This window comes from Opisthocomus hoazin, chromosome 6 (genome assembly GCF_030867145.1).
Source record: "Opisthocomus hoazin isolate bOpiHoa1 chromosome 6, bOpiHoa1.hap1, whole genome shotgun sequence".
NCBI lineage: Eukaryota > Metazoa > Chordata > Aves > Opisthocomiformes > Opisthocomidae > Opisthocomus > Opisthocomus hoazin.
This window is the reverse complement of record NC_134419.1, coordinates 40,428,898-40,455,055: the sequence shown is the minus strand read 5'-3', so window position 1 is coordinate 40,455,055 and position 26,158 is coordinate 40,428,898. Positions and strand designations below refer to the sequence as shown.

At 46.0% G+C, this 26,158-nt stretch overlaps 1 protein-coding gene across 2 annotated transcripts in view; it reads right to left on the bottom strand.

The window, feature by feature from the left end:
• Positions 1 to 17,539, bottom strand: part of ZSWIM8 (zinc finger SWIM-type containing 8) — a 60,575-nt gene extending 43,036 nt beyond the window's left edge. For both annotated transcript variants that reach the window (XM_075422874.1, XM_075422875.1), the window contains exon 1: positions 16,814 to 17,539. In XM_075422874.1, coding sequence (XP_075278989.1) covers positions 16,814 to 16,991 — 178 coding nt within the window. In that variant the 5' untranslated portion in view covers positions 16,992 to 17,539. The remainder of the gene's footprint in view (positions 1 to 16,813) is intronic.
• Between the last annotated feature and the right edge of the window lie 8,619 nt (positions 17,540 to 26,158).

Below are 26,158 nucleotides of genomic sequence, written 5' to 3'. Positions count from 1 at the left end.
GAAATCCCCGATGGGCAGATAACGGTCCAGCACTGGAAACCTCTTGCTTAACTGACAAACTGCAGCAACTGTTACTACACAAATTCCGTTACAACCATCACAACAACATTTTAAGAATAGCTTGCCCGTTTTTTATCCAATACAGAAAGGTCAGTTTTATGCCAAGAGGGTGTCCAGTTCACCCCCAAAGTCTCTGCCATCTACAGCAAAAGCCATAGCACGGAGTCAAATCTCAGCTCAATTTGATTTCTGAAAATTGCTTAACGCTACATCACAAACAGCTCATATGTGTAAGTCAAAATATTTAACGGCTCAAACCAGCTTTCCGTTACTGTATTTACATTTCCCTTTGAAACAAGAGAAGTATATTGTTTGGCTGACTGTATAAACATATCCTGACACCGCGACTTCCGTCTCCAAGATTAAGGCATTTTAGGAAACAAGAATTAGTTTCTTCTATAAAGCGACCTTAAAATACATCAAAATATCAAAAAAAAACCTCATTTTTTTTACTTTGCACACACGTCCTGTAGAACAGGGCTACAATACACAACACATGGTGGATTTGGAGTCGATAAATCAGGAGGGTTTATTAAGCATCAGTAACTTTAAACCTGTTAAGGCTTGCAGTTCCCCTTCTGGTCATCCGAAGTATTAAAAAAAAAAAAAACATTTCTGATAAACCCATTTCACGACGGTTTTTCTACACTCACTCTCTGCATGCATACAGAGCTAAAAAAACCCCTACCAAAACCCAGCTGTCTTAACTTTGCTCACCGGAGGAGAAATGGCATCACCATCGTGCTAACATCACGCGCGATGACCACATCCCAAAACAATTATTGTCAAAGAATAACTGAGCACCTAACAGAAGAGAGGTCCCACATACTCAGCTCAACTCCTGCTGTTTCAATATTAGACTGAGTTAAAAAGTGTTTTATCTTCATGATATTATTTTTAAAGTTACATCTTACAAATCATAAAGTGCTCGAGTGTTACGCCAATTCCTGGTGACACTTCCACCAGATTTCACGAGGCATAAAAAGGCCCTACAAAAAGAAAGGTGGTGATGCTTTATGATGCCAAGCAACAACTGATAAGAGAACTAAAACTTAGAACATGCATGATGCGTGTGCAAGGTCCAAGAGTCCTCACCCACTGAGCATTTCAATCAGCAAGAGCATGCCAAAAATCCCATAGCCATGTCCCAACTTTCTCCACAGTAATTCACGTTTTCTTCCTGTTAGGAAAAACCTTCTACCAGTAGCAAAACCTCTTACCGCTGCATAAAGTGGTTATGACCTAACTTCAGAAAGGCTTTCTCTGAGATGCTCTAGGTCCCAATGTCCCTCCTTTTCAAGCCAGAGCAACACTGAAACAAGCACAGACGAATAGTAGGGGTTCTTCTGGTGGCCTGCAAAGCACACACTAACACACACAGCCATTACTTTCCCTGTATTTCTAGAGATTTGTGGGAAAATGCTGCCTTTTTCTGCCTGCCCTCTCTCCAAACGAGACTTCTCCCCTGAGCATCGGACCTCTCAGCCCTGTGCCACACAGGGTGAGAACCTGAGACGCGTGGGGAGCGAGTTCCACGTCCTCCAACCGACAGAGCAGCTACTCGCATCGCCCTGGCAGACAATCCAAACATAGCTTTGCTTCGGAAACTTCCACAACATGATTCAGAAACGTTCTTTCACCCCACAAAACGCCAGTGTCTGCAACAACCCTGCTGCAACAACCACCAGCGGGGATACTGTTACTCTTGCCACAGCATAATGAAAAGGGAGAAATTACAATTTAACCACCTAAGGTTACACTGGCATTACCGGGGGAATCTAGGGCGCTCAGTGCTGCTGAGCAGACCTATGCCAGAAGAAAAAAGGCCAACGTTTTCTGCTACAGGGTTTCTTAGAAACCACACAAGAAATGGCTCCTCATGGCCAGAGGCTACAATGTGTATGAAGATGGAGGCAAACTTCTCAATGCACCTTCTGGGAGCAGCTCCTTGCTCCCACACCTCCCAGAATGCAGCGACAGGACAATGGGGAACAGCTCTAAACTAAAAGAGGGCAGATTTAGATTAGATATTAGGAAGAAATTCCTCCCCATGAGGGTGGTGAGACCCTGGCTCAGGCTGCCCAGAGAAGCTGTGGATGCCCCCTCCCTGGCCAGTGCTCAAGGCCAGGTTGGATGGAGCTCTGAGCACCCTGGGCTGGTGGAAGATGTCCCTGCTCATGGCAGGGGGGCTGGAACCAGACGATCTTTAAGGTCCCTTCCAACCCTTACCACTCGATGATTCTATGATTCTATGATCTGTGGTTTCCTGCGTCAGCAAGAACACTTTCGGAGGCAAAACATCTGAAGGAATCCTCTCTTCAGAGCAGCATGAGATGTTAATAAGAAAAATAACCACCCCTGCTGTGTTATTCCTCCTTTCACCACTGGTAAACATGACTAAAGAGTTTTAATACGCCCAAGTAAATTTTAATTGCCAAGCAGATAGCCTGCTGTGCAACCATCCCTCCAAGGTCCTCTGGCAATTAGTAGGCAGAAGAAGAGTTGCACCTCTGAAAACTTTTTCTACACTCCAAAAGTCAGCTGGCTGAAGAACAGATTTCCCTCCTTCCCTTAGAAACTTGTCTTCCTTATGTCCTTAAAGCATCACAGCTACAACACTCTTGCTGTATTAGAAACCAGATCTCTAGAGAAAAACAACAAACACTTGAATCAAGACTTCAGGACAAGGCACAGGTGGCAAGCTACAAATTATACCTGGTAACCAAAAATATGTTTGATGGGGGAAGGGAGGGAAATGATGATGAAACCAAAATCCATGATTTGGTTTCATGACTCCGGGACAGAAACGCCGGCACATTCCTCCATCACTAAACTTGAATTCCTAAGCTCCTGGTCACCCAAGTTCTGCCTCATGGTTCACGTAAGATTTTGTTGCAGACGCATCCAAGGTACTTACAGAAAACATCTGCTCTCAGCAAATGTCAGAACCTCTCCGAACACAAGACAAATCCAGATCAGAAAGGTGTATTTTCCATTTAACTCTTTTGCTTCTCCTGTGCAGTACCTGTGAAAATCTTCTGCATGGGGCTGTGCTGATGAAACGGGAGCATTCGATGTTATGCTGATGCCTTATGCCAGATGAGATCTATTGGTCTCTTCACAAGCTCTGCATCCCAAGAGCAAAATGTCAGTAAGCTCTTTTCTCAGCTCTCCCCAACTCTAACAGGATTGAGATCCCAAAACTGTAATACCAGCATGAGGCAGGCGATGCAGCATTCACAACTTGACAACCTCCTCTGGAAATTCAGACAAGAAAATCCCTAGTCCAAACACCCCTCCATTTCTCTCCCTATAAAAAGAACTCATTTCAAAAAAAGAGCAGCCTGGGCAAGCCACCGACAGCTGTTAGAAATCCCAAAATGAGCAGCAGATTTTTGTAAAGCAAGACAGACAGTGCTACAAAACACTGTATTCATGCCAGTGCTGGCCAAGGTTTCATGACAAACCGGGCAGCTTGCATTCAGAATAACTCCACGGCTGACGAAGCCGACCAGCTTCAGGCAAGTCGTTTCCCCTGCACTGTGACTCCTCGCTCCCCCCACGCAGCAAGCACACCGCGTCACCGGGATTGTGCATTCAGAGCACGGACATCAAACGGCTCCCGCCTCCCGAAAGCAAGGCTAAGCGCTGCCTGTTATTCCCACTTCTGCCCCACACAATGTATTTTAAAAGCTCGGAATTCGAAATTACCTCCAGTGGCCTACGACAAAAAACAAGCTACACAGACCAACAGGGACCGGATATTTTTCTGAATGCAGGTGATGGAACACAAAGGCAGAACAAAAAGCCAGACTGCATCGCAGCTGAGCATCAATCTCCATAAAGAAGTATCGATATGTCTTCAGACGTTGGAAGGAAGTCATACAAAACACCAAGCAACCTCTACTATTTAATGTGCTGCTCTCTACCATTAGTATCCATCCTTAAGTATTACATGCAAAATTAATCTCTAACCAGCTTTTTTCCTGTGCCTAAGTCCCAGAGCGGTATCACTCGGCCTCCAAACAAATGCACTGGCAAACACTGAAGAGCTGCATTACTGAACATACCAGAATGAGATCAGGCCAATTTTGTTGGGGCTGATGGGGAAGTTATTGTCTGAAAAGAACAGATCAAGGATGAGGCATTCTCACCTTAAGGGTAAAAAAAAAATTAATTAGACGTCTGTCAGGAACTAAAAGAAGATACTGCCTCTTACTATCACCAACGGGAAACCATCAGAGGTTTAAAAATCTGTTTCATAGACAGGAGTCAAAAGAAGCTAGGTACCTAAATGCTTCAGGAAAAAAAATCTTACCTGACTCCTATTTTATCTCCTTCGGCTTTGTAAAAATCTCCCCAAACCTAACGCCAGGTCTACGGCTTCACAAGAGGTTACAGACCCCATTCAGTGATGCCCCACAATTCTAGGCTCTCCCACCGCAGTCCAAAGGTGCAGCATGGCAGCGCCTGAACGGCCCGCTGCGGGACCCAGGCTTCCAGCGCCGGCAGTCCCCAGCCTTCCTCACGCTCTCCACTCTGCAGCAATCACATTTCCTCTCGCTCAGAGTGTCTGATCATTGCTTACTATCCTACGGCTGGAGGAAGTTCCTCCCTAACAAGAAATAAATTCTCTTCCATTTCCCCCTCATCAAAAGAGGGGAAACAAAACTGGGTACCAAGCAATATCTGAAATAAGCAGGCAGCTCCAGAACATTTACACAGGTAGAACTAATAACAAGCACATCTATCCTTTTTAGTGCAGAAAAATAATAACAAAAGCAGCACTGCAGAACTGTGAGGCACGGATTAACTACAGTCCGTCGCATGAATTTGCTTAGGCAAATGCATAATATCGCCCGAGATCTCTCCAACATCACAGGACTGAAGCAAAGTCAACCACCTTCTGAAAAAGTCCGCAGAAGTCTTGAAACGCTGCTCACCACCAGCCAGGGAAAACTACCTCCCTGTCCCCGAGCAGGATAAGCAGCTTAGCTGACCCCATGCCCCGCTGCGTTAAACGCAAGCAGTTAGTCAGCGACAACTTCCAAAGGCATTCCGGGTCAAACCCAACTCACTTCTCTCTGTCAGATCACCTTCTCTTCAAGTTACACGTGACACTTACATGCAGGTTTAAGTTACAAATATTTCCTCCTGGCCCCTCCAGCTAGCTCCGGTAAACAAATTTACAGGTACATTTCCCTTTTTCTCCCATCTCCGCATTCACTGACATAAATATGAGATAGCAAATGGAATTACACCCAATCGGCAGCAGGAACTGTAATCAGTTCAAAAGAATTACTAAATGACACCCTACAGACTTTACCAAGGTATTAGGTTCTCAGAAGTTGTCATTTCATTGGTACACCTATTAATCACATACTAGCCCACTGGCAGGACGACTATGAACCTTAAATGTCAAATATTTACCAATAATTTCTACATCAGCAATCGGTGTTTCCTAAAAGCATGGAACTTGGGCATTCAAGCCACCATTCAGCTCTTCAGTTAGCCTCTACCATGGATTAACTGGGATTCGTGTCGGTACGCTCTCCATGGGATGAGACAGACGCAATCTTACCAGGTAAGAACTCCGGTACAGGGATATTAAAACAGAAAAGAAAACGATTAAAGGGTAAGTCTTGAGAATCACAATTTGTGACAAAGGAAGTCAGGCAATTGTGAGCGTACATTGAGAACAGTAAACCTGAAGTCCCGCAACAACCAGAAACAAGACATGGACGGACTCCGCAAGGTCATACAATATTCACAGGTTCAGCAAACTTTTCTGTACTTCAGGGAAGAATCACCTTCTGTCACATACGTTGACATGGTGCCAGTAAGAACAGCTCGGCTGCACGTAGGCATTGCTTTACTGAATGTACCTAGAAAAGAGTCCAGACGGTAACTTGGCTACCTGCACTTTGAGGCCGCCTCATTTCTTCCATTCTTTAGTGCTGGCTGGGGAGACATGCCCAAAGCAGCATCTTTAGTGATCTCAAGCCTAATGAACAGCAAAGCCACAATTAACTGTTTCCACTAGTTTATCTGGGGAAAAAAAAACAACAAAAAAAACCAAAAACAAAGAACCATACTAATGGGATTTTAAAGCATCAGTGTTTTCCTTTTCAGATCTCCAGCAATTAATTACTCATGTTTACCAGTGCTTCTGGATGGCAAAGAATGATCATCAACTGCTTAAATTTTTCATCTCTCTGGACAGAGGAGGAAGCCAGAATTGGTGGCCCAGGTGTTCACCCGGAGTCACCTCATCAGTGTCTTAACTTGGGAGAAAAAGCTGCGGCCAGATGCCTTCCTGCACAGACTCTCCTTGCTCACAGACAAATTCTGGGGAACATTTCTTTTATCACACTACCTGTTTAGATTGCTGTAAAAATGTGTGGCCTTCTTATTCTATACTGTTTTTGGTCTCTGACCTCCCTCTTTTTCTTTCTCTCAAGTCTATTTTCCCCTCCAGCACCCAGCTTTTCTCCCACGAAGGGACAGGATTTCTTCTGAGGACAGATTTTTTTCTGCCTCCCTCCATCTTACCCATTTATCCTTTCCCTTTCTTCTACCTACCTCTTCCCATCCAAAAAAGAAGCTTGAAAGCTCTGCTACACATCTCACAGCCACAAACTAGACCTAGCAGAAAAAAGAAAGGCATCAAAGCCATTGAGACACCAAGAAATAACACTCAGATCCCCCTGCTTGCAGCAGCCAAATGAGGATGTTAAGAGTGTATTTAACGACACTACTTCCGCAAACTTTTCAGGTTTCCCTCTTCTACGGAAAGAGAATGTCTTAGCTTCCAAATTTTTTCAGCGCTGACCACACACCAATAGAGATTTAGGTAAATAGAGAAAAATCAGCACACAGATTTTCCACTTGTAATCACCTTAAACATGTTCAACCTTCTCCTTATCGATATTGCTAAACACTGACATTTTCTCCTTCCTTACGGCTTTGTTGCAGCAATCTAGAAACGCTAATAATGATCCATAATAGCAACACTATTTTATTAAAACCAGACACTTGTCACAGCATCACTTCTCTCAAGATACGCAGTTCCAGAAGATTTTAAGTAATAGGTGTAACACAGCCTGACAGAGTCCCATTGTTTCACTCTTTCAGAGGCGATCTGTTTCCAGCTCTATGGAAGCAAACATAGATAAATTAAGCATAATCAAAACAGCCGAGTTTCCACAAGCCTTGCCCATAATGTTCAAAGCACCATCAAGAAGCGTCCTCTAAGACATCACTTTCAGTATTTACTGTTAAAAATGCTACACAGCTAGTAAGTGGCACAATATCCACACTCTTGCCAGAATGTTACTGCTGTTCTACAGGCGAAGAAACATCAAAAACCACACAAATTATGAGAAGTATGAGAATCTTCTGGTTGGTAACCCTGTATTTATTGCTCAAGACTATACAGCTTCTGAGGAGGTAACTTAGAAATGTGTGATATGGTATTTTGAAATTAGAACCTGTATTTGAAATATTTTTTATATTATACATCACTGTTCTCTAGTCTTTAAAAAAATTTTTCTATGCCTAATATTTTGGTTAGTTGATATATATACGTACTTTGAATTTTACTTTAGCAGGGTTTGGAAGGGTGTAACAAAATGGAAGGAGGGGGGAAAGAGATTAATGCAGATAAAGTGTATTAAAATAAAGTTGAAAAATTCACGTCTAGCCCTAACACAGTTTTGAATTACTCTTCTAACTGCTTTACAGTCTTACAATTAGACAGGTGTGAGAAAAAAGTTGTCGGTGTAAAAAAAGCTATGAAACCTTAAAGACATTCTTGCACTTTAAGAACCAAGGATTAAATTGGTTTTGACTGTGTGGAAATGTTACTCAAAGATCTAAAAACAAACCAAAACAAAATTAATTACAGATATTCTAAATACCCAAGTTCAGCAATGTAAACCATCTTTTGAAGCCATACATTCCTTTCTTCCTCTGGACAAAGTGCTGTATAATAGCTAGGACACCGAACAATTAAGAGGAGATGGTCTCTGCTCCCGGTTGTGTAACTGGCATAAGGGATGTTGTTCCAGTCACCGACGTCCACTTCTGTTCCCTCTAAGGTATACTGGGGGAGGAGGAGGGGGGTTTTGCTTGCTTGTTTAAAAGACTACCCTATGATCCTTGCCATTCACTTCTTTAAAAACTTTCTTACTTCTGGTTTCATATTCCTTATTCTTAACTCCCTGTGCCATCCTTCCCTCAGCATACCAGTACAAATTACATTACTCGGCAACCACGGACTATCAAGAACTTGATATGGACAAGACAGCTCTCGCCTCATCACTAGGCTGACACTAACACGCACACATTTCCCTGCAGTTCTATGTGAGTTTGAAAACGTGCAGGTTCACCTTTGTTATACTCAGTAGCTAGTAGGGTAACTTCACTACTTTCAAAACCTAGACATCATAACCAAGCAAAGGTTCACAAACTAGGCTATACAAAAGGCAACTTTCTTAGCTACCCTATAAAAAAAAAAAAAAAATCCATCTGAGTACTTAAGCCGTCTCTAATCCTCAACTAACTTTTCATAGGAACCAAAATCACCAAAATCACCGAACTTACACTTGCTTAAAAATGAACTTCACCACAGTTCTACACAAACTCTGCAAAACAGACACTGACTGGAGTATGTACTACTTCAGAGAGAGAAAAAAGAGCCTGGCCACAAGTCAACACGCGAGTTTTGCTTCCACAACTCATACGCAGAATAATTTTTACTTTGAGTATATTATACTCGAAAACAGCCACTCCAAGGTCAGATCAGTTCACTTTTTTCCTCACTTCTTCTTTTCTCACTTAATCCAGAAGAGATACAGACTGCACAAAAGGTGCTATTATTCTGTAGAGAGGTTATGCTCTGTTTGTTGCTGTTCCTCAGACCGAACCAGAACTCCAAAGTTGTAAACTTGCCTATGAAATCCCATTTAACTGATGGCTCTTCAAACATAGAGATGAAGGCACTATGCTGGGACCAGAAGCAACACCAAACCAGAGCAAGAGGAGGACGGAACTGACAACAGCCCAGCGCAACTCATGAAGCTACGAGGACACCTCCACCTATTGAATAAGCCTGCCCGGCTTCTCGAAACTTCCCATTGCCTTCTGAACTCAGCAGCTCGCAAAAAACTCTCTAACGGTCAAGCAACAAGTTACAAAGATTCACCCATACTGCAGGACATTAGCAAAAAGCAGACCACGAAAACACAGGTACTGAAATTGCACAGTCTGCCTAGAAATGAAGATGTGTCTTGAGAGTAACTAAGCTCTAATTTTAAATCTTCCAGGGTTTTCATCAGGGCAGGAATTACATCTTCTCCTACACATTTTATAGTCTATCAGAAGAAAAAAAAATGGTCTCTGTTGTCCCTGGCCTTTATCAGCAACACTCCAGAAGCTGCAGGGTTGGTTTTTTTTTTTTCAGTTTCATTCCCCACTGCTTCGCTGATGGGTTACCCCAGGTACGCAGAGGGGGCACAGCTCGAAACACACGGCTCTCCGTGGTGGCTGTGAGACACACAAAATCAGTCTCCTGCCTGCTCTTCCTGCTCGCAACACCAGAGCATATAGATATCCAAATACATTACTTCAACAAAGGAAAGAACGTCTGGTGCTAGCATTCAAAGAAGTGACATAAGCAGCACTTCTAAGCATGAAAAAAACTTCTAAGCATAAAAAGAACAAGCTGTTTTAATGTGTTATTCTGAGTAAAATACTCCACGAATAAAAGACATTTGCATTTCATTGTAGAATTACATTTGTCAAGATAACCACACACTTCAAATCCGAAGTGTAGCTTGAGAGAAATCCTGAGCTGCTTTGTCTTCACTTTGTTTTTACCTCAGGACAGAACGAGTTACCTCCAGGTAAAAAAATAGATAAAAATAAAACCTTCCTTTTAGCAATGAAGAACAGGTCAATGAAAAAAAAAAAAGAAAAAAGAGAGATAAAGAAAGGTATGGGAGACAAAGAGTGAGCACAATCCAGAGTCTAGGATGAAGCCTGAATCCTTCTCCTTGCTTCCCCAGAGGTAAACAAGGCACAGGGAAGAATAACCCCTGTAGCTCCAGTCAGTCTGAAATGCAAATGGAGCATCTGTGACCTCTGGTCATTCAGCAGCTCCAAGATGTCCTCAAGGTGAAAGGAAGGAGAAGACAAACACAAAAAGAAAAATCCACGGAAGCCAGAAGAAAGATGAGACAGGAGAAAATGAGACTTTTCCCAGCAGATGTTTGCCCATAGAAAGATGAGACATTAAAACGGGGAAAGAACGTACCAAGTTCTTGTGAAGGGAAGAGAAGCTTCTCCACAGAAGAGGCCAGAAGACCACAACAGAGTTAAAAACTGGATTGGCCATTTAAAATCCCAGTAGTAAAAAAGCACCTTTTCCTGATAGCTTCTTTATGTGGTTTCTCCAGTACATGTTTCTGAAGAGAGGGGTACACACATTCAACGATCTCAGAAAGGCACAGGAAAATGCAAATGAAGAGACAAATGGGTGAGAGTCCTTCAGCTTGTCACCCTTCCAAAAGACAGAGGTACCACTGCATTGTGAAACCACCTTTTTGTTCAGCAGAAACTTCTAGACAGCTTCCAAAATCTGCATCCCAGCTCTAAGGCAGTGCATTTAATCCTGCCAATCTGTCTTGACAAATGACTCTCTCTAGAGCTTCTCTGTGGTGTCTTCAGCTCTAATGAATCAATGTCCCCTTTGCACCTTGCATTACAACCCAGTAACTCTCCTCCTCAACTTGAACTTCTGCTATACAGCAAGTCAACACCACCAGCTACTATGGAACAGAGTACAAAGAGGGGTGAAATTCATTTACCAGCGTGAGAAAATACGAAGAAACCTGTTTTCTGTTTTCTGCTGGCAGCTAAGCTGTCACTGTTATGCTACCTTTACCCTTTGGACAGCTGACCTCTGAGTATTTCATAAGCATTTGTGACATCTTCTCACCAACATTTCTCTTTTTAAAATTCTGTTGCTTCTACAAAGAAACTCATTGGGGAGCTATACAATACTTTTATTCAACAGCTACCGGTTTGGGGTTTTAATATTATTAGTGAACTTGGATATATTATAACAGATGTATTTGGGCTAAAACAGATTTGTCATGCGCTGTACTAAACTAAAAAACCCACAACAAACAAGATGTGTTATACCTGCACTTCCCAGAAGTGTGAGGTGATGACATAATCTCCCCTCTTCATACCAGAGGCACAGATAAAGAAAAAGAAAAATCAACTGTAACTTTATAATACGCAGTGATAGTAACAAAACAGCAGTGAACCAGAGAGTCTTCGTTTCCAGCACTTTGGATGACACCAACACTCTGCTTCAAAAAGAACAAGAGTCTGAAGAGCACAGCATGAATTTGAAAGAGACTGTATGTTTCTCCTGCTGTTTTCTGTAATTACTGCTTGAGCAAGGGTTAACTTTAATTTATTAAATAGTTACTGGCAATCCTGAGCAAGTAGTGTTGCTCTCCAAGCCATTTAATCTTTATCCACATAAATTAACGAAAATCAGCCACTGTCATTTTACCAGTGTAGACACTGCTCAGATTTTGATCAGGTTGTCTCTCTTCTCGGACCATATCCTCACCTCGGGCTCTGTCTGTTCTCTGCCAACGGTTCCCCTCTCCGCGGCTTGTATTTTTGAGGCACTGTGCCCAGAACTTCACGTTGTGGGCACTCCTAACAGTTTGAAGAACATAAACTGTCTGGGGCTGGATAATGAGAAACGTTTTCTCAGAGATCGCTGCCTGCATCAACTCTTCATTAAGTGTGAGGGGGTTTTGCAATACAGTATGCGATGGTTCAAGCTTACAGTAAAGGAAAGGAAAAAATAAAATCAAGCTTTCTCACTAGCTGCTTATTGAAAAGTTTCCACACAACTCATCAGCACACTTCCAGCAGAAGCCGGTGTGAATGAACGAATACAAACTGAGCAAAAACACTGTGAACACACTATTTAGCAATCCTACTGTATTTATGGCAACTTCTTAAGTGTTTGGTAAATATTTATGCTTCAGAAACTGTGAAATAGAAAGGACTAAGGGTGGGAAAGAGCTCAGAAGCTTTCAAGAAGAAACAAAGCCACAGGGGGTTTGGAGAGAGAGCGAGCATACTTGAGTATCTACTCTAAGACCTCTGTCACGAAAGTCCTTACGCGAAGATAACTGATAACAAAACATCTGCAGAAACACTCGACTTATTTCAATTGCCAGTGAAAAATACAACTGCTTTAAAAAGTGAGACGGGAGATGAGAGGATTGTAATGGCTCTCTCAACGGTCTCAAACACAGGCTGGGCGGAGAATGGATTGAGAGGAGCCCTGAGGAGAAGGACTGGGGGGTGCTGGTTCACCAGAAGCTCAACCTGACCAGGCAGTGTGCGCTGGCAGCCCCAAAGGCCAACCGTGCCCTGGGCTGCATCCCCAGCAGCATGGACACAGGGCGAGGGAGGGGATTCTGCCCCTCTGCCCCACTCTGCTGAGACCCCCCGGGAGTCCTGTGTCCAGCTCTGGAGCCCTCAGCACAGGACAGAGCTGGAGCTGTGGGAGCGGGGCCAGAGGAGGCCCCAGCAATGATCCGAGGGCTGGAACCCCTCTGTTGGGAGGAAAGGCTGGGAGAGCTGGGGCTGCTCAGCGTGGAGAACAGAAGGCTGCGGGGAGACCTTAGAGCAGGTGCCAGTGCCCGGAGGGGCCTGTGAGAGGGATGGAGAGGGCCTTGTGACAAGGGCATGGAGCGACAGGACAAGGGGTGATGGCTTCAAGCTGAAAGAGCGGAGGTTTAGACTGGATATAAGGCAGAAATTCTTCACTCTGAGGGCAGTGAGGCCCTGGCCCAGGCTGCCCGGAGAAGCTGTGGCTGCCCCCTCCCTGGCAGGGTTCAAGGCCAGGTTGGATGGAGCTCTGAGCACCCTGGGCTGGTGGAAGGGGTCCCTGCCCGTGGCAGGGGGGTTGGAACCAGATGAGCTTTAAAGTCCCTTCCAACCCAAACCCTTCTGTGATTCCATTCTTTGATACGGTTTCTGGGAAAGAAAAGACTGTCCAGAAAGGGCAAGCGGGTGCATTCACTGGTAGAAGGTAACAAATTGGCGGGATGTAGTTTGATATGGAAGGAAGTGAGTTAGAGCCACAAACCAACTCGGGGAACCAGATGGTTCTGACCACACTGCAAGGACATTGCTCTTCAAAACATTGATTCACCTCAACTCCAGGGCTGAAAGCGTCTCACCAACCCCAGGACAGCTGAAAGCGTCTCACCAACGGCGTATACAAGCAATGGCCAAACATCAGTTGCAAGCACTACCTCATTCAGAATGAAAAAAAAAAAAGGGGTAAAAACAAGCAATCAAGGCAGCCCAGTGTGAGAACAGGTCACTTCAAAAACAAACGTTCAAAACTATGAAAGGACTTCTGGTATATCCAAAATTGACACGCTTTGCTGAAGTTTCCTGCAGAATTTCAGCACAGGCGAATCAGGAGAGATTGAGAGCAGTTTCAAAATCTAAGGGCATCCATGAAGTGGATGCAATGCCTTCCTCCTTCAGATTGGCAATTGTACATCTTAAGAGAAAAATTCTTTCTAGAAAGTAATGCAAGAGGACTATAAGAGGACTTTACCACAGCGCGAATTAAATGAGGGAAAACCAACCAGCTACAATCTTATTTTTCTGATGTAATTACTCAATACCCAATTTTGTGAAGAATTCTGTTCCAAGGATCATATTAGAGAAACTCAGACATGTTTCTCCACCTTTCATCATCTTTCTAGCAAGCTGACAGGGTGACTGACAAACGAGTGAATAACTCAACTTTTCGGTGACCTCTGTAGTGACTACTGTGAATATTTGCAACGAGCGACCCCAAGCCTTCTTGTCCAAACTGCAGTAAGCACAATCATAATATTAAAAATACCCAAGAACAAAATAAAAAGGTGCAAAAAGGAAGAAACCAACGACTGGGGTGCGCGCTGGCAGCTTGTTTGTTTCAGAAGAGGGCTCCCCAGCCAACGGCACTTCCACCAGTCTCAGGGGGATTCTCTTTGAACTAATTAATGGAGATTCAGATGCTCACAAGGACAACTCAAAACAACTGAAAAAGCTAGAAATCCTTTCTGTTACTTAACTTGTCTGGCTGATCCCAGAGGAAAACACAGGCTGAGATCCAAACTGGATGGAAAGGCTAGCAGAATATCGTTCCCCTTGTTTGCCCTTAGCGTTTAACACCGAAGGACTCCCCATCTGACCTCTTTTTTCGTTTGCATAGGTGACTACATCTCAGGCCACTGCAAAAGGGTAAACCGTGGAAACAAAACCACACAGCTCCATTCAGAACGAGCACACTTCAGAGGACTCACTACAACGGAGCAGCCTCAGGATCCAGCGATTTCTCCAAGAAAACTGGTTTTTCTGACTACAAAAACACTGTCAAAAAGAGGTGTTAGATATAATTGAATTGGTACCGGAGTTCTGAAATCCAAGGAGACCCCAGATGATGCCAGACCCCTCATCAGACCAGACTTGCTGGCAACACTCTGTGTACAGTAAAGTACCTGCAAGTGTTCAATGTTGGTAATATCATACGTGACCTCACAGAGTGGATAAATAATTACTCAGGCAGCAAATCCATGTTCACACACTTCTCGAAATAACTCTGACCAGAGCCTGGGAATTGCCAGCAAATGCCTTTTAAGCAGGCAACAGTATCCTCTCAGAATGTCTCTCCTGTTAAAACTTTTGTACAAAGAAATTAAGTCTCCCTACAGATAAAACCTAAAAAATACAAAGCAAGTACAAACAATACAACCCTTGCCAACGCAGGTCTGCAGAACCTGGAACGGCAACACCTCAGTATGGTGTAAGTAATTACAATTATCTCAACAATAACACTAGCTAATGTGTTTCTAATGTCAGGAAAGAGATTACAAATGCGCACAATCAACTGAAGTGATTTTTCATTTTAAAGCAACAAGTAGATGACAGTAGAGAGAGCAATCGCTGCTTGCCTTTAATTCGGTCAAGAGAGCTAAAGGAACTAGGCCAAGCCCCAGAAAGACACCTCATCATACACTGAACCAGTGGAGGACAGTTGGCTGAAGGCATCTCAAAGCCGAACAAAAACGATCACCTTTTCAAACATCAGCCTGACCCGCAGATCTGTACAAACCAGTTTCACACACCTCTGCCAAACTGGAGATGTCTCGCTTCCCACAGCAGTATGTTTTCAGAACTTGGGCTCCTTTCCAGCAAGACAACACATACAACAAGACTTCAAGCAAAAGATGAGGTTTATCCGCTTTGCCCTGCGCCCAGCGGTTATTTCCACATCTCAGGACCCACAGCTTTACAAAACGCGATGCCAGCACTGTTCCCCTTCTTCACACCAGTAGAACGTTCCATACTAAAACCAACACGTCCCAGCAGCAGGATCCAAGAGAGCTATCCAACCTGGGTACGTATTCAGCATTTCTCTCTCTCTCTCACTTGTTTTGGGCTGTTGTATTTTTTAAAGTTTCCATCCTACCCTCATCTCTAATCCCGGCTTTTCACGAGACGCAGGCGGTTACACATCTGGGACTAGACAGTTCTCAAATTTATTAAAAATTTAAAACGTAGGCTGCTCTGGGAAGCCTATGGTTAACGCAACGCGTACTTTCTGGTCCCAGTCAGTGACAGGTGAGCACCTGTCCATAGCACAACACCATCAGATTTCGGCACAGTTCAATATAAATTGCATTCTCTGCTCATGTAAGGCCAACATTCATAAGAGAATGATGTTCTGCAGTTCCAGGTAGGGAGATATTAATGAGGCAGGTGATGGTCATGAAAGTCAGCAATAACAGGACAAGTACTGACACTGGATTGAAAGAGAAGAAAGGAGAGAAAAGGAAGATCAGAAAGGGCTTGTGTAATTTCTATTAACTGTATGTCTGGCTCTGCTTGGTGTAGACACCACCTGAATTCTAGGGTCAAGATGCACCAGGATGAAAGAGAAATTATGTTTCACTTTAAAATAAGAAAAATCAAGCAAAGAGTGAGCAGCCATATGATAATTTTAAATAATTTTTAATTGCTAAGGTTGTCTATTTTCCTGTCTGCTATTAAAAAGAAATTACTACCAAAAGAAAGGAAATATAACAACTCTTGAAGCAGACACACTGTAGTTTGCTGACTTTTCTGTGACAGTCTTAAGGCCCTCTCGCTCTACGACTGCAAAAGAAAGTTTGCTAATTTACTAGAAAAAAGAGAAACGTAAGGAAACCGACCAGGACAGCAGACTGCTCTGGCCAGCCACGGCTCACACGCCTGGCCAGGAGCCGCTCTGCAAAAACCTCTGCCAGACCTCGGCGTGTTTCAGTCGGCGCAAGCAGGAACCCACCTCCAGCCACTCGCAGCCACCTCCGCAGCTTGGTGATCGAAAACCCGTTTCCGATTTCCAACGGCGAGCCCGCAAAACCTGCCCAGGAGAGCAGCACCGCAACGCTACAGAGTGCACACGGGCGAAAACCCACCCGCAAGGCAGCTCCGTCCCGGCAGCCCCAGTCAATTCTCAGTTTCGACGCTCGGTCAGAAATTCTCCCAGCAGTGACTCCTCTTTGCAGCTTCGACGTTCCTCCTGCAGGTCTCTTCACCCACCCACCCATCCCTGCCCCACGCCTTCCACGAGCCCCAAGGGCACCTCACCGGCACCGGGCGACCTCACCTTTCATTTTGACAGTGGGAGAGTTGGGTCCGGCCGATTGCTTCCTCCATCCTCTCCAGTTCTGGCAAAGGCTCTCGGCCTCGGAGATGAAGGAACAAAGGGAGTCTTCCTCGAAGCGATCGGAGTCTTCAAACGAAAACCTCTCCCCGTCCTCCCACTCGGCGAACATGAGTTCCATCACATCCGACGAGCGACGCGTGGAGGGGGAGGAAAAAGAAGAAAGAAGGGGACGGCGCTGCTCGCTTTCAGCAGGTGGATGGACTCGAGGGGCTCCGGCAACGCTGAAAATCTTGATTGCGACCCGATCCCGCCGGGGAAAACAGGGCCAGCGGGGAGCGGGGAATCAACTGAGGGAAAGCTCGTAAAAATCCCAGGGGAAAAAAGAAAAAAAAATAAAACAAAAACAAAAAAAAACCCACAAAAACCACACGAGTTGTTTAAAAAGTTAAAAAAAAAAATGCTTATGTCCACAAAATCGTCCTTGAGGGGGTGGTTGGCTGGGGCGGGAGAGCGGCCTGCGGGCGGGACAGTGCCCGCCGGCCCCGCGGAGGGTCCGAGGGCCGCCCGGGGAAGGGGGGAAGGAAGGGGCCGGGTTCCTCCCCCCGGGGTAACGCCGGTGCCGGCGCGCAGGGCCGGGTCTCCCTGAGGTTGTGCTTTGCTCACTCCCGGTGCGGGAACCGGAGGGAGGGGGGGAGCGGGGAGGGAAGAGAGGGGGGGGGGGGGTTGTCCCTCGGCTCTAGGTGCCCATGGTCAAGCGGGGCCCGGACGAGGAGGCGGTGGCGGTTCCCTGCCCGGCGCGGGCACCAAGATGGCTCCGCGCTTCCCAGCTTCACCTGCGACACCCCCCCCTCACACTCCCCCTCCCTTCCCGCCAGCTGAGCGCGACTTCCGCCGCCGCGCTTCCGGCTTCCGCCGCCGGCTGAGGCGCTTTGGGCCTGGCGGCAGGGCCCGGGCAGGACTGCGCTGCCCGGAAGGGCCGAGCCGAGCCGGGACGGGCTGGAGCTCGGCTCGACCCTTTCGGGCCGGAGAGGAAGGGAAGAGCCAAGGGAATTCCTTGGTAGCGGGGGGGAGGCTCAGTGGGTCACCCAGCCCAACCCCCTGCCCAAGCAGGGTCACCCAGAGCAGGCTGCATAGCACCGCGGCCAGGTGGGTCTGGAATATCTCCAGAGAAGGAGACTCCACAACCTCCCTGGGCAGCCTGGGCCAGGGCTCCATCACCCTCAGAGGGAGGAAGTTCTTCCTCGTGTTCAGCTGGAACTTCCTCTGCTTCAGTTTGTGCCCGTTGCCCCTTGTCCTGTCGCTGGGCACCACTGGAAAGAGTCTGGCCCCATCCTCCTGACACCCACCCTGCAGATATTTAGAGGCATTTATTAGGTCCCCTCTCGGCCTTCTCTTCTCCAGGCTGAACAAGCCCAGCTCCCTCAGCCTCTCCTCGTAGGAGAGATGTTCCAGTCCCCTCATCATCCTCGCAGCCCTCCGCTGGAGTCTCTCCAGTAGCTCCTCATCTTTCTTGAACTGGGGAGCCCAGAACTGGACACAGCACTGCAGATGGGGCCTCACCAGGGCAGAGCAGAGGGAGAGGAGAACCTCCCTCGACCTGCTGGCCACACTCCTTGCACCCTAGGAGACCATTGGCCTTCATGGCAACCAGGGCATGCATGGTCACTCATAGTCACCTTATCATCCACCAGCACACCCAGGTCCTTCTCTACAGAGCTGCTCTCCAGCAGGTCCGCCCCAAGCCTGTACTGATGCCTGGCGTTGTTCCTCCCCAGGTGCAGAACCCTGCACTTGCCCTTGTTGAACCTCATCAGGTTCCTCTCTGCCCAACTCTCCAGCCTGTCCAGGTCACGCTGAATGGCAGCACAGCCTTCTGGCGTATCTACCACTCCTCCCAGTTCTGTGTCATCAGCAAACTTGCTGAGGGGACACTCTTAACTCTTCATCCAGGTCATTGATCAATAAGCTGAATATGACCGGGCCCAGTACTGACCCCTGGGGAACACCACTAGCTACAGGCCTCCAACTGGACTGTGCGCCGCTGATGACAACCCTCTGAGCTCTGCCATTCAGCCAGTTTTCAGTCCACCTCACTGTCCACTGATCCAGCCCACGCTTCCTGAGCTTCCGTATGAGGTTTTTACGGGAGACAGTGTCAAAAGCCTTGCTGAAGTCGAGGTAGACAACATCCACAGCTCTCCCTGCATCTAGCCAGCCAGTCATGCCATCGCAGAAAGCTATCAGATTGGTCAAGCATGACTTCCCCTTGGTGAATCCATTTCTACGATTCTGTTCTGTTCTGGAGATCTAGTTCATTGTGGGAATAAATTGGTAAAATACCTGATGGTGAGTTTTCTCTGCAAGCTGAGGAAGCGTCAGCTGAACAGCTGCAGGCCCCGCAGCTCCCTTCCCATGTTCGTACAGAGAGAAAAAAGGCAAATGATGGGGGGGGGGGAAGAAGAGCTAGGGAAAAAAGCAAGAAGTGGTAAGAAGTGGTAATCCTAGAGCTGAGAGAAACTGAACTGCTCTCTCTGGGAACACTCACCATCTCCCGTATCTTAATTAACTACAGTACTTGTTCCAAAAAAATTACACGAATTGATGGGTCCTCATCGTGGGTCTTAACAGATGCCCCATGGGCCTCAAGGGAAACTTGCTATGTGGCTTGTCCTTACACATTTATTGTTTACCAGGTTAAGATCTGCAGCCCAAAGATGCATCTATGAAGCGTCCGTCAGCTGTAAGAGGTCTGCTTACCTGTGTAAACATCAGATCCTTCAGTGCCTCCCAGCGTGACGTAGCTTCTGGGAAGGGCCAGAACCCCAGGCGAAGGCAGGCGGTGGCTTTCCCACCGCTGAAAAAGGAAACGGGAGAGTCTGCAGACTCCCTGTCCTCAAACCTTTCTCCCAGACTTCATCTAAGACTGTGTTGCTTGTCCAAAGCTACTGTTCTAAAAATACTTCCACAATTACTTTCAGGGAACCTCTCAAGGAAATATCTAAGGTAATAGATATATGAGAAAAGTACTCCATGTCTTTTTACATAAATAAATTGGTTTTAGCTGGATAGACTCTAAGAACATGAACAGGCTTGCTGTACTTTTTTCTCAGAAGTTGTTGCCATCAGGCTAGCTGTGTACATTGTCGTTTCGTAGGAAGAGCTGATTTACGCTCATGCACACACACATATGGCAAGGCCTGGCACCTGACGGGTGATGCTACCGTCAGCAGCCTGTTCCACAAGGATGTGTGCATCAAAGCCTGTTAAATCAGTGCAGAATCTCTGGAATGCAGAGATTCAGAAATTCCTCAGTGTAAGTAAAAGAGTTGCCTAGGACCTGTTTTTCAGCTAGCAAGGAATACTAGTCATTAACAATAGTTGCTGTAATTACCCCGTGAGCTAATGACACAGAGCTGGGCAATTAGGTAATTACTGTGTTCAGTCCCTTTCTACAGCGTGCAGGGGCAGGCCGAGAGGGATACTTAGCGGAGCCTGGGCATTCAGCGCATCGAGCAGAGTAAAATGCTTCGCCCTTAGTTCTGCAAAGTCAAACTGTTTACATCTTGGCTCCATGAAGGTCGCAGGGCTTTTTCCCAGGTGGTGGTCATGGTTGGTACCAGGTTGCTCCTCCGAGCAATCTACCGCTCTCATCCCCGTAAGGCACGGAGTTCACCATCCCGTAGGCACGCTAGGCAGGGCACCGTGCGAGCTAGGTGCTAGGCAACATGCCGTCACACAGCGTGGCAAGTTCTGTCTCGTGTTCTGGCTAACCCGATAGAAAAGGTGTCCCACGTTGATGCCCGACTAGATCAAATTTGTTCGGCCAAGTGACCTGGTAATGCACAGTACCAGCAGTAGTTGAGGAGAGAGGCACACCTGCCCGATAATGGGAATTCTGGCAGGTTACATCACTAGCAGTCGGGGTCGGGGGCTTTAAGACATTGCGGAGAATCCCTGTCACACAGTGAAGCAGAAACACATGAAGGTGTTGCGATACTTTATGGGTTGTTTCGTGAAAGAAAGGTTTCACCTGTGGGAAAAGTGTTTCCCTGGTGAGGAAAAAATTATTGTGGGAGTCTAAAATAATACAAAAATACAGCTGAAATTTTGAAGTCTACTTTGACGGGGAAAAGAAGAGCAAAATAAGAAACTAAACACATTCCATCCAAGGAATGAAGAGGCGACTACAGGTGAGATTCAGCACCCTGACCTCGATACTGTGGTACTTGAAACCACATAAATGGGCAGGGAGGTATGGTGACGGCATAAGCCTGGTGCTGCCCACCGATACTTTTGTCAGTATTATGTATATACAACACAGCACTGTCAGCTCTTACGAGAACCCAGTAGAGAATACACATTATATTAAGAAAAGGCAGAGGGAAGAAGGAATGGCAGAGAGATTTACTAATGTGACATGCTTCAAATTATAAGGGGGCTTCAGCATGTTGTGTTCAACTGCATTAAGTTGGAGCAATCCTCATTCCCATCCCTTCTCCTTCCAGCTTTGGGATAACACAAGTTGCAGAAGTTTCCAAAGAAACACTGCTTTCACCTGCTCAGACACCACAGGCTGAAAGCGTGGAAGAGGTGATGAAAGAAGAGCAAAATAAGAAACTAAACACATTCCGTCCGAGGAATGAAGAGGCGACTACAGATGAGATTCAGCACCCTGATCTCGATACTCTGGTACTTGAAACGGTGTAAATGGGCAGGGAGGTACGGTGATGGCATCAGCCTGGTGCCTGGTAATGAGGCAAGCAAAGCAGGATGAACGTTTGCACTTCTATCTTACAATGCTTTTCAAGAGACTGAAAAAACCCCGTCTCTCCTGGCTTGTGCAGACCAGAGTTGGGTGTGTTGTTCCCCTGGCCAGCGTGAGGGAGTGCAGGTGCGATGGCTCACTTCTCCTTGTCCTCAGGGCTATGGCTTGGAAACGCACAGCAGTTCATAAACACTCATCCATTGTTGGTTTTGTTTTTTTTCCCAGGCAACTTACTGCACGAGACAGGCACGTATTCTCCCTGTGGATCTCGCAACAGAAAAAAGCTGTAGTCACTGCTGAGGAGACCATGAAAAATAGTATCGGACAATTTCAGCAGTCCTCTGCTAGGAAGAAAAATATTCAGTAAGAAATCCTGCAGAGATGACAAGGTGGCCACTAAGATGTTTTCATCCTTACAGGGATGTACTTCCCCCCCCCCCCCCCCCTTTTATTTCAGAGGAAGGAAATTGCTGTTCAAAATTCCTCTGCCTCCGTTATACACAATTTTTGGCATGCGGCATTTCGTATGAGAGAGACGAGCGCTCGCGCATACCCTGAAGCAGAATTGCAACATTTATATTGGTTTCCTGTCTTCAGCTCTCACTGGGGACTAAAAGCCAAAGAGAGCCTGCGCTGCACCCCAGAAGCGCCCAGTTTTCACTGGCGAGTCCTGTGGTGCTCTACAAGTCGTATCTAGCACGGTTTTATTTCTGATTGCATGGAAAGTAAAACGCATCCTTGCTATGGCTTGACTCTAGCACAGACTCGGTAACGAAATAAAGCACTCCAGAGATTTGATCGTTGCTGCTGCAGGGGGACCCAGCTGTTCAGCTACATTCTGATGCGGCAAAGGTTTCATTGCCTTTTCACGTGCAGTAATTGCACTCAGAAATGGCAAGCAAAGGCAAACTTTTAAAGCACACATGTGGCTTTGTGTCTAAGTGATACATTGGATGTGCAGCAGAGTAGTTCCTCATGCTCTGGCACTCTGACACTGTGGCAAGCTGCAGATAATTCCTGTCTGTTCAGTTCCTGTTCCTCCTAGAAGATCACTGTTTCATGATTTACCGATCACTGTTAAAAATAGATGTCATACATCCTCAAAGAAATCTCACCAACCATCCGTCGTTTTTTATTTCAAAACTCTGGACCTGCAGAACAGATGGAGCAAATACTGCTTTAGCACGGAAGAGGGGACAGCACACGGCTCGTTTCCCCTTGCTCTGCTTCCGGCTAGACAAGTGGCTGTGCAAGACGCACGAAGCTTTCCCAGACGCTGGATGCTGGGAAGCTGAAAGCAAAGCTGCCCTGAGGAATCACAAGCTCTGGAAAACAAGTTTCCTCCATTTGGATTGGGCAGTTTCCAGTCTTTGGCTAATCCTTTCCACAGGAGACTTTGAACTGGTGGTGTCCAAGGCTGTCTCTTCAGAATCTTATAGAATATGAACATATGCCTGATATTAAAGCCTTATTCAAAAGTGAATTCACTGTTTGCGAGATGAGTCACTGGTACATACGTACTTACCTGGAAAATGGAATCAGCAGGAGAACACTTTGCCACAGCTGTTGGAATTATTGCTATAAAGCAGGAGACAACAATTATGGCTACGACCTCATGTATGAGCATAACTACTACTCTTCAGAAAGCGTAAGGTGCGTCTTACGGATAATAGCGCCTGCAAGGATTACTGAGCCTATTTTGCCTGGCCTCTTGCATTTCACAGGCTACAAGTATATTTTCCTCTTTCTTTCACAGTAACCTGCAGGAGCGTTTGTTTTCTTTTTCACACTTTGTTCTTTCTTCTGCCATTACCAAAGCTGACAGTCCGGCGGGCTCTAATGCGCGCTCTAAATTCACAGATAAAGGAGCAGCATCCAGCTAAAAGGAACTGGAAAGGGACGTTCTTCATTCCTCAGAGGGGAAAGAAAACAACTGTGACGCTGCAAGTCCTCTTTTTTCCAGCTGATACCACATTTGGAAATTTCCTCAGCTAAGGTGAAAAGATTGTGAAATTCTTTTGATCCCCCATTTACGGAAAGGCAGCAATTGATAACTGAGTTTGTCCAGAGAGTGCTATTACGCTAACTAGCAATGTTATATACTTGAAAGCTTCTTAAATACTCTGAGAAGCCTCTTCTGATGCAGGCATTAAGCAAAGCATAGGTTCCTTGGCTTATTTTCAGTCTGCCAAAAAATAATCCAGCAAAGTTTCTAAATATGACATTCCTTCTCTACAGCTTTAGAAATCAAAAACAATAATAACACAAAAAAAGATGCCAAGTGCTGCAGTAGCTGACTCTCAGCGCGCTGCTGGTGTAGAAGTCAGGCTTCTGCGTTTGCCGGTGAGGGTACAGTCAGTTGGTAAGGAAGGGATCACTGTTAGGGAGATGGAGGAGGTCTGTTCGTTCATGTCAAGACTAACATATGCTGTTCTGCAGTATCTGTAAGCAGATCTTGAAGGCTAAGTGAAGTAATCCAGCGAACTCGGAGGTACCTTGCCCTGCTGTATTTACATGCTTCTCCTGTCTTCAGGAGAGGAAGCTTTCTACATGCTCTGAACCCTGCTCCTTCGGATAAAACTGGCCATAACAAAATTTGCACCATAGCTGCCTCTCAGCACTTCAGTCTTTCAAAATATAAGGATTAGACACCTTAGCACTTAAATATAGGAATCACAGATTGCTAGGAAAAGGTGATTCTGAAGTGCAAGAACAACACTGTACAATATCATATGGACAGTAAAATAGACTATGTGTTCTGCACAGCCTTTCCTCAGAAAAATGATCTAACCGCAGAGTTAGGGATGTCAGGTTTTTATTTTTAAAATTTAATTAATGCTACCTCCCATCAGAATCCCGTGGGAGGCTCCATTGTCAACTGAATTGTCGATTCAGCGTAAGGTTCTCTCTTACTAAAAGCGTGGTTGCAACAACGCCACACCAGCTCCCCATTTCAGAAAACAGAACTTTACAAGTTTTGTGCTCGTGAGCGGGGTAAGGGTCAGTGCTTTCTGAGCTTAACTGGCCTCTTTCATGTAAGAAAAGAGGAGACGTTAACAAAACATTATGCGTGTCACGATGACAGAAAATTCCCTGGGCTGCTACATTCGGAGGTAACACCTCCCCGTCACTCTTCTGTTTCTGTAAGAAGTGAGGGAGAAAAGATTTTACCTTTTTTTTCTCTCCTAGACCTACTTTCTTGAGCAAGTAGGACCTATGGCGGGGTGCTCTGCGAAAACAAATCAGTCGATCCTTAAAATTATCTGGATGCTTACAGGTAAAGAGTGTTCACCTCACTCTATTTTACCTGCAGATCTCAGGGCCCTGATGCATTCAGGAAGGAAGCTCTTTGAACAGGACCCTCCCTCTTCAGGAGACTCAGGGATTCCCCGATTAAATCCGCTGCTGCTATTTACAGCTCACATCTCCAGGCAGGTGACCAGCCCTTCGCAGGTACTGACAGCGGCTTGTTTTGTGGGCCGACTCAGAGCCTGCTAGCTTCTTTAGGCAGATCATCATTTTCAGCCACGTGCCTGCAAAATGCTGTGACAAATTCCCGTAAAACTCACCATCCAAAACTTTAATGCATTTCCCAAGGTAATTTCCCATGTCTTCTTGGAGGAAGAAAAGTAGATTTGTGTAATTCTGTCATCACATTTGGTGCTGAATCTAGCAGCCTGTAATTATTCAGGGAGGTCAAATGTAATAGGAGTAGGAATTTAGTGAGTAGCGGCACACGCTTTGCTTATTTCTGCCGGCACCTTGTGCGTGGCTGCTCCCGCCTCGGCTGAACAGAGGCATCGGCTCCAGACAGCGCATCCCCCGAGGGGCGACAATGAAGCTGCATCGCTGTAAGCAAATTGTTAAACCTGTGTCGCTGCGAAGATGAGCCTGATAGGACAATAAAGATTTCTCAAGTCTCAATCAACCTAGCTGTGGTTTAAATATCTGGGGAGTTAACAGCGTTTCTGCTGAGACCTCGGTACAGTTGTGCTGAATCGCAGGATCTCCTTCGTGGTCTTGCTAGGCACAACGCAACGGCAAACCTGATGGAAAGGAGATTTCCTCCGGTGCGTGTGGTTACTGGGTCTACAAACACAGAGCGTTCAGTAGGCTGTACGCTACGCTTGTCCACTCTTAAACAGGTCTTCGTCCCACCGTCAGAGGTTGTGGTCCTACTTTATCTCCAGCAAGCCTGTACACGCAGGCAGGGAGAGGGAAAATAATAAGAAAGGAACTAACATTTAGAAACACATTTTCTTCTTTGCATACAGCTCAGTTTTAAGCAGAGCAGATTAGTTAAACTGCAAAGAAGAGGATTTTGTTGCTGTTTGAAGGCGATTTGTTCTGCTTTTGAGAAGGAAGTAACAGAGAACTATAGACCTCTGAATTGGTTTCAGCTGAGCTGTCCAGTTACATTGCCACAACAAATCTCTCCCCCACTCCCTGTCTTCACAGTGAGGAGGACCCACTGTCCAGGCAAATGTGACAGCAAGCCGCTGTGTGACCTCTTCTCGTGGAAGCCTCTGACTGATACCTGCTGCCAGCTCCCGAGCCCCAGGGCTGGCGTGGGCTGGGAA